The sequence below is a fragment of the Embiotoca jacksoni genome, unplaced genomic scaffold (assembly GCF_022577435.1).
Source record: "Embiotoca jacksoni isolate LCO1_2020_lvr unplaced genomic scaffold, fEmbJac1.0.p SCAF_9, whole genome shotgun sequence".
NCBI classification, from domain to species: Eukaryota; Metazoa; Chordata; class Actinopteri; family Embiotocidae; genus Embiotoca; species Embiotoca jacksoni.
The window spans coordinates 10,518,038-10,526,959 of NW_027185447.1; the positions used below are offsets into that span (position 1 = coordinate 10,518,038).

Sequence of the window (8,922 nt, forward strand, 5' to 3'; positions counted from 1 at the left end):
AGGTAGATTTGTTCCTATTCATTTATTTTGACCACAAAAGTTGTTAAAAAAAATGTTCAAATGTTCATCATCGGACAATTTAAATGAAAGTCAAACCACCGACTTATCCTCAAGCCTTGAAAAAAATGAGTCAAAGCAGTGCAACATGAAGTTTTACGTATTAAAAATGTGTACTTTTTTCAAACTGACAGCACATCACAGGTAATTGCTGAAAGCTGAACACCACCTAAAATGTGAGACTTAATGTAATGGTAAAGAAGTGCTTTTTTCGAAGTGCTGTGCGAACAGATGACCCACATGTTGTGTACTTTGTCGTCCTCTAGTGCTGACGACTACAGGCGAAACAAACAGGTAAAAGTGTGCCACAACCAAAGGAGAAAGACATTCGCGAACGTCGGGAGGAATGAACAAAAATCTATCACCCAGTGTATTTTTTTTTTAATTTCACATCGAGCTAAATGCATGAACACGGGCAGTAAAGTACTCCAAAGAGGATGGAACTTAAAATACATACAAAATACTGATAGCAGTGATATGAAACAATACTTAATAAATCAATCAAAATGACCTTAGTGATAAACAAATCACTAATAACAAATAAATTCAGCAGTTCACATTGTGCATGAGGTAAAGTGTGCCTTTTCTTTGTCGTATTAAAAATTCCTTGGCAGGCAGCTTCAGGACGCGAAAGGGAATTCGCTGACACATAATGATGCACACAGGGGCCCTTCAAAGCCATGAGGCATCCTGATTCTGCCACACCAAACCGAATTATCAGCAGCTTTACCGATTTAGGACGTTCTCCTGTGGCAGATTGATCTGAGGAGGCTTTAAAGCTCTGTGAAATGCCCCGTTCTCCATTTCTCTCTTTGAATGGAAAGTATGTTACACCAACCAACAAATCCTTTTTCCAAACAGGCTCCACTGGTAAATTCAAGATATAAACACACAACTGTTAGTGGTGTAATAGATGATATCTGCCAAAATGTCTTGATAGAATTACCATCTGCCATGTTTTGCAAGCTGTGACTTGCCAACATTTAACAGTCAGATTTTATACTTGAGTTTGTTGAAACACTTCCACCCACACAAAGAGAGAGACAGAAGAAGGCACAGACTGGGGCTGTCTTGAAGGTAGCAGTGGCAAAAATGTTAAATTACAAAGCCCAAAATTAACAATAATTTAATCGTACTACGAGTGCAAATGACCTTAAATATGCCCAAATGTATATACTACTAAATTATTGGAGTTAAACTAGGAAATATGCAATACCTAGCATTAGTAAAGACAGTGTACTGCTGTCTAGCTCATCCTTACTTAGGTTATGTACAAGAAAAACTGCTCAAGTAGCTGTTTACAAATGACCACGAGGAAGCTTAAAAGCTATTCACAGCCTTTCTGAGATGGATAAAAAAAAAAAAAAAGGTTCTTACCTTAATAAAACATTCCAAATCTATTGCATTGCAATTTGCTGAAAATGATTGAGACGATAAGAGCGGAAAAACATGCGGCTTCTTTCACAACTGCAACCTAGCCTAAGTTGTGATATATGGTAAATGAATAATTATTAAATGTCTGCTTGTTAGATCGGTGTGTTTAAATGCTTTTGGTGAGGAAATAGTAATTGAGCGAGTGCAGTGCACAGCCGTGACAATAGTGCTTGTGTAATAGTGCAGCTGGTGACAGTGTAGAGGCGCTGAGCCCAGGGAGGTTACCTACTCTAAACCTGGTTTGAGGTCAGCCGCAGGGTTTAACTTAGCATCTTGTGGCGGTCAAAAACAGTCTTGCGCTGCTCCTGGACCTGCTTCTTCCAGCGCTGTTGAGCTCCCTCGACCCGCTCCAGCACCGTGTTTCCTCTGGCCTGACTACTGTCCGCCTGCGGACGCATCTCCTGGACACACAAACCAAGAACCTTTGAAATCAAAAACTTCACATTCTGCTGAAATTAAATGAATTAATGAAGTGTGTACACGAGTTTGAATGGTTACCTCAGAGTCCTCCTCATTGTGCAGTGGCTGAATGTAGGGGTCATGTTTGCGGATAAGAGGATCGACCAATAGCAGAAAGAGCATGTAGAGCAGCAGTGCGCCCACGACAGACAGGTAAATGATGATGGTTACCTGTGACATTGAGTAAGAGTAGCTTCATTATCATGCCAGAACCAATGTCCAACAACACAGTTTCCTGCTTGTTTCAACATAATTGTTCATTTCAATTTCATTTTCTGTATTACACTTAAGAGCGAAAAAGTTTATTTCACTTTTAAATTGGAACAACTTCTCAAAATTCCGTAAATCCAACTAACTTCAATGTAAACTTAACAAGTGGATATAAAGTCAACTTAAGACTAATACTTACATTTACTTTCCCTTTTAAAGCCAATTGATATCCTATATTTTTTTACGATCACTTGTTTGCTGGACATAAACCAATTTCTTGGACATCATTCACATTACATATTAGATATCAAAAACTTTATACAAAGTCCCACTTAATTTTCTTCTGGCTGACGTCTGCCAGGATAGTGAATGTTACATAAGCTCTCTGTAAACACTGACACTATTTCACACTTTTCTTACAACTGATGACAAAGACAAACTAAACAGACTTCCGGATGCTTTGAATGATCATGTGACCTCACAATCAAACTGAAATGCTTCTCTTTCTTTGTGTCATTAAAGATTAAAGAGTAAATGAGATGTGGTGCCACAACACAAAAAAGCCAGCGGTACCTTGATGGTGTTGCTGCTTCGCTCTTCATACTTGCACTCACACAACAGACAGTAAGCCTCTACATCATAGCCAGGAACCGGCATGGGCTCCACCACATGGAGGCAGTTACTGTAAAACACATCATGATGTTGGTCCTTTTTCTACACAGCCGACAGATACGCCAGCACAGTGGAATAAAGCATTCAAAAAAAAAAAAAAAAAAAAAAAAAAAAAAAAAAAAAAAAAATCACGTGTAACTTTAATATTGTTGCTTTGTGAAACAAAAACAACATTAGTGTGTAGTGACTGAAAATCTGAGTTTTCCTACCAATCTTTCTGGGAAACATTTCTGTTGTAGATGTGGCCAGTGATGTTTCTGTATGGCGGGCAGATGCACTTGCAGCGAACATCTTCAAAGTTCTGTAATAGTCAGAGAAGAAAACTTGGTCAAAAAACTGTTTTTTCCCCACAAAATTAACCTCACCTCTCCTTTATTAGTAAAACTGAGTTGTACAAACAATCACATACATATAAATTAAAGCTGTAACAACAAAACACATATTTCACCAACTATTTTGATAGTCAATTCTTTGATTTAAGTCTTTTTTTTTTTTTTTTTAATCTAAAAATGTGCTAAAATCCTCTGATTCTTAAATGTGAATATTTTATTCTTTGGTACTCCATGAAAATAAAGAACCTCAATATGTTTTGGTTGTGAACAAAACAAGTAATTTAAGGCTAAAATCTTGAGCTTTGGAAAACACTAGCATAACATTTGTTTTTACCATTATGCAACATTTTAAAGACCAAACAGCTCATCTATTTATTGAGAAAATAATCAATAATGAAAATAATTGTTGTTTATAGCTATAGTATATAAATATAAATGAAAAGTTCCAATTATTCCAGCTTGAAAGGGACAAACATATTGAATGTAGTTTTACATGACATGAGATGGCAGACCGTAAAATCACACAAATGAGTCAAACAGACATCCTATAAGACACCTGAGAGATTTTATCCAGTTAATCATTAAGCAGAAAAAAAAACTAATAAACGTTTGATTTGTGGGAGAGTCAGACCAATGCTGGTGTTTTTGTTTTGGTCGGCATACAGGACAACTGTGACGAAAACTGTCTCTGCTTTTCGCTGATTATTAACCAATTATTATATACTTATCGACACAAAATGTTACACACGTTAAGATTTACAAGGTTTTAATATAAGTGCGTTACACTGAATAAACACACGCATGGAAAGGTAACCGAGGGTCCTTAGATCAACAAAATAACAATAACTGATGAAACTCTTTCAACACTTATACAACATCATTTAAAAAAAAAAAAAAAAAAAAAAAAAAAAAAAGTGCCTCTTTAATGAACGGCATTTAGTTTGTTACAAATGCCTCAAGTAAAAGTAAAGTAATGACAAAAACATATCGGTCGTGTCACTATAGCGATCCGGTGTGCATCAGCAGGTTTGTACCTTGGCCTGTACAAAAACAGCAGCGTCCAGCAGGAACAGGGTCACTACTGCGGCGACAACACGCACAAAAGATCCGTCCATGCCAGGCGACATTTCCCCACCCCACCTCCTCGGGAAAGACTTATCTGCACGACGGCTGTCGGATCACCACCGGAGCCTCTGCCAAAACACAACAAGGCAGCCAGGGTTATGAGATGTAGCAGGAAGCTAACAAGGAAAACAACGACACAAATATCACACTAAAGCAGTAACACGGGAGCTAAAACAAACGTCCTGACAAAAAAACAAAAAACAAAAACAAAACCCGCATCAAACAACGCAGTGAACTCACGCTGAAAGTGGTGACTGAAGGGTTTGTTTCTGCTGCGCATTCAGGACGAAGCTAAACATTCAGTCGTAGCGTTTGCCGAAAGAGCTCGTTTTCCGCATTCCGGGGTGACGTCACACAGGAGATTTAACGTGAAACGTGCAGCGACAGCGCCACCCTCTGGACAAAAAAACAAAACAAAAACGCCGCAATAAACACTATTTTATGTCGCTTTTTGAATAAAAAGTTGGACCAGACCATTTGTTTTCTAAACAACATTCAAGCGTTTCAGCCATCTTGATCAGTTGTATTACTGTGCTCACTAACTGGTTTGAATAAACTTGCAGCAGCAAGATTCACAAGATTTATTGCCATTTGCACAGGTACCACACGGTAAAGGTACATTGGGATTATTGTGCATCTCTCTTACAGTCAGCTTTGTAAAAAACAAACACAAAGAAAGACAATTAGAAAAGGAAGCGGAGCAATTTAAATAAAGAAAATACACTGTATAAATAAACAAAAAAAGGAAATTACACAAAAGTATTCTGCACTTTATTGGGGGGGGGGGGGGGGGGGGCTGTATTGTAGGGAGGCTGTTGCTCAGATGGTAGAGTGGGTTGCATACTAATCAGAAGGTTGGTGGTTCAATCCCCAGCTCCTCCTGTCCATATGCCTAAGTGTTCTTGAGCAAGACACTGAACCCTAAGTTGCTCTGGTGTGTGAATGTGTTGCTGATGGCATGCACCTTGCATGGTGATCTGTCTCATTAGTGTGTGAATGGGAAAACCATGTTAAAGCACTTTGAGACAAAAAGGTGATAAAGCACTATACAAGTACAGACCATTTACCATTAAAAAAAACTTACCCTTAGTTATGAAACTGTCAACAAAACAGCATTACATACATTTTATAAAACTGCCTGAGTTATACATTACCAGACAGTCACTTAGAAAGCAGCCTCTAATCCTTTGTTTTTAGGTCACTGGGGCTAACTTTTTTGTGCCTTTTTATAGTTTTATTATGCTACTTTGACAGAAACAGACCAGGCCCACTGTTGGAAACTAATTCCCTTTAATTCTGCAAATGAACACAATTCCACTGATGTCTATTTATTATGAAAATCACTATTAGGGTGCAGTGGCCAGACTTAGAAGGCTTTACACTTTTGAAAACCTTAAAAAAATGACAAAAACTAATGTTCTGTAAAGTTCTAAAATCTCACAGTTTAGTACACCTGTCACATTTGTCTGTGTTCTTGGTTGTTTGTATATAATATATACAGATATATACTGTACTGTATATGCTGTGCATTTTATATTTTATATTTAATATTTTACTGCTATTTTACTGCTATTTTATTGCTTTCTATTATTCTATTATTATCTATTGCTTCCTGTATGCTGCTGTAGCGAAAAAAATTTCCCCTCAGGGATTAATAAAGTAACTACCTAACCTAACCTAACCTAACCTACACCTGCAATTAAAACATGAAGAGTGCTGAAATGTGCTGAGATATACATTGTGTAGGCTTTTTTTTTTAGACTTATTACATACACTCTCAACACTGAATATAGTTGCTACAGGTACTTATAAAAGTTAGTAGTTATACAACGTACATGAATTTATTTAAAGTGTGAAAGTAAGGGATCACTGAGGCTGCATGCACTGTGCCCAGATCTGCATCACTGCTGTTTACTGAATAAACAATCCAACAGAAGTGACTCATCAGAATATTTTCTCATATCTTTAAGTCAACAGTGTTCTTTTGTCAAATCCTGTCTTCCTGTTGGAATTTGAAATGCAAGCCTCAGCTTCTTGACCCAATCAATACCTCTATTTCCTGGTAATCCTGCTCTCACATCTCGCTGTATAGTAAGATACTCATACCTTTAATAAGCCATAGAAATCAATGACTCACAAATTCAGCCTGAACCACTTGAGCTTGTGGTCACACAGATCAATTGAGACCGTGGTTATTTCTCTAATGAGCTATAATATCAGCGTGAACAACACAACACCAGCCTCTGTGTAACCTCAATCATTCGTGTGACCCTTGATTCAACCATTTAAAACAACAGCAGAGGACTTGTTTATTATTTTTATATTATGAAGATTTGGGATTTACAAAGGATGTGAACAGATTCAGTGTAGGTCTATAAGATATTTGTTGGCTGCACTGTGTGTAAGCTATTTGGATAAGTAAACAGTGGAAGGGAGCATAAGTGAGAAGCTACTCATGTGAGACACAAACACAGGCAATTTAGAGCCAGATTATTTTCACAATAAGAAAACAGGGCGTGAGGAAATGTGTATCTTGAGAGAAAACATCAATACTTTGGCATGATTAGAGATTGTGTTTTTAATGGCTCACCAAATGTGTGCCGAGTTCAGGAGAGGGATTTTTGTTATCACATCTTGTAGCCATGATTGCACTGGTGAACAGGGTTTAAAAAACCTGAAAATTATATGCATTCTTTTGTAGCTTTGACATTAAAATAGATTACTTATTTTAGAACCACTAATAAGCTCATATTGTTCATGTAAAAGCTTAAACAATAACAATTTAAAAATAAAAACTTTTTTAGCTCTTTTGACAATATAATGCTGATCTCTTCTGAAAGTTACTCTTTGAAGTCACATCCAAATTAGATCTGTGATACTTTAAGGAGTTATATTTTAGTTTTTCTTGTGAATGTGAGCGCTGAATGCTGAAAGTGTGTTTTTAACATCATTGCATTATCAGTGAAAATGCATTTTTCTTGTAAGACATGACAATATCTCCTTAATAAATGAATAAATCAACTAATCAAGTACTGCATGTATTTATGTATTTGTGGAACCATTACTGTCTGTGTGTCATAATTCGGCTTATAGACTCTCTTTAGGTGGTGATTTGTGCAAGCTCTATACCCACAGTATATTTGGTTTCTTCACTTCTGTCATTGTAAGCCACTTAGTTCTCTGTCTTCTCTCTGATGCATGACTGCCCTTTACACCCTTAGGCCAATTACAGCATAAATGACACTGACCAGAGCTCAGTGCCAGGCCTCATTATCAGTCTAGAGTTCTCAGGAAAAAGAAAAGGGGATTCAGTCCCTTCTCAGGTAGACTTTGTTAAATCAATATATGGATAGATAAAAAAAATCTAGTTATCTTATGTAAAATACTTTATTTGTACTAAACTGGAAATACCTAATTGATAATATTTGTCATATTTTGACTAAGTCTCTGAGAAGTCAACTCGTATGCACACACCCTGACTATAAAACAGCTAAGCAACATTATCCATAATGCAAACACTGCAGAGAAATTCACCTTATAAACAACATCACAAGGTGTCAAGTTCTCTTATTTGTCAAGGTGTCTGAGGGTATTGACTTAATCAAATTATTCAAAGCATTAATTTTCCAGGGACCTGAAAGCAGCCAGCAGTTTGCCCACTAGGAGATGCTGTAAGGCCCAAGGCAAAGCAAACTGAATCCTGACCAGCAGACTTCAGTCGAGTATGCAGATACGATGTGGGACATGTCATGTAAAACAAGACTAAATATATTGTGAAACCCACAGGTGACCCTACATAAAAAGCACAAAGCAACAACCGAGATGTGGTTTAAATTAAATAATGGCAGGTTTGTGGCATCACTGATTAGCCTACGAAGGGGCTGAAGAGCTTTATATGATTGTAGATATATGCTGTGTGGCCACGTTTTAATGTGGGCAATTGCATCCCAAAAAACTGCCATACACGACCACCTGTAGGAGGATATTGGTTTCTGTCCTTAATCTCACATTTTCACTACACCCCTCAACCTTTCAGCGTGTTTCTTTTTGACCTTTATCACATTATCTGCAGTGTCTTTTTGCTTTCCACTCATCCTCTGTATCATGATATTGGAGAGAACACTGTTTGAATAACAAGACAATCTCTTGGAGATATCTCCTCTCCTCTCCTCTCCTCTCCTCTCCTCTCCTCTCCTCTCCTCTCCTCTCCTCTCCTCTCCTCTCCTCTCCTCTCAGGTGATGCATGGTGGGCAGCAGGACTATTCTAATAGATACAGGTGGTAATTACAGTCGTGGGAGGTAGCAGACAGTGGTGGTCCAGGGACAGCACAAAACTATAAATCACAACTCCTGGTTCCGCCCTCCTGAGCGTAGCCGATCACGCTCAACCAAAAAGCAATTCTGCCAACATGTGTTTGCACATTTGTCTTCATCAGCCTCTGGCTTGTTTTGGGCCCTTGCGACTGAATTTTCCTTTCCCATGGTAATCAAACAAGGACTACTTCTCAACTGTTTCAGTCAAAGTCATCTGTATTCGGCTCAACAATTAAACACACTTGAAATGCGACAAGTAAATTTACTCCACATGAGCAAAAAGCAACAACTTAAACTAGTGAAAAGGATCTTTTGTGTA

General features: G+C 37.7%; 1 protein-coding gene across 1 annotated transcript; it reads right to left on the bottom strand.

Moving 5' to 3' along the window:
- Nucleotides 1-421: 421 nt before the first annotated feature.
- Nucleotides 422-4,630, bottom strand: tmem9 (transmembrane protein 9). Its single transcript, XM_069141009.1, has 6 exons — nucleotides 4,530-4,630; nucleotides 4,199-4,357; nucleotides 3,042-3,133; nucleotides 2,734-2,842; nucleotides 1,990-2,121; nucleotides 422-1,892 (listed from the first exon to the last, which is right to left on the bottom strand). The coding sequence occupies exons 2-6, from the start codon at nucleotides 4,289-4,291 to the stop codon at nucleotides 1,752-1,754; spliced, it is 567 nt and encodes a 188-aa protein (XP_068997110.1). The 5' UTR covers nucleotides 4,292-4,357; nucleotides 4,530-4,630; the 3' UTR covers nucleotides 422-1,751.
- Between the last annotated feature and the right edge of the window lie 4,292 nt (nucleotides 4,631-8,922).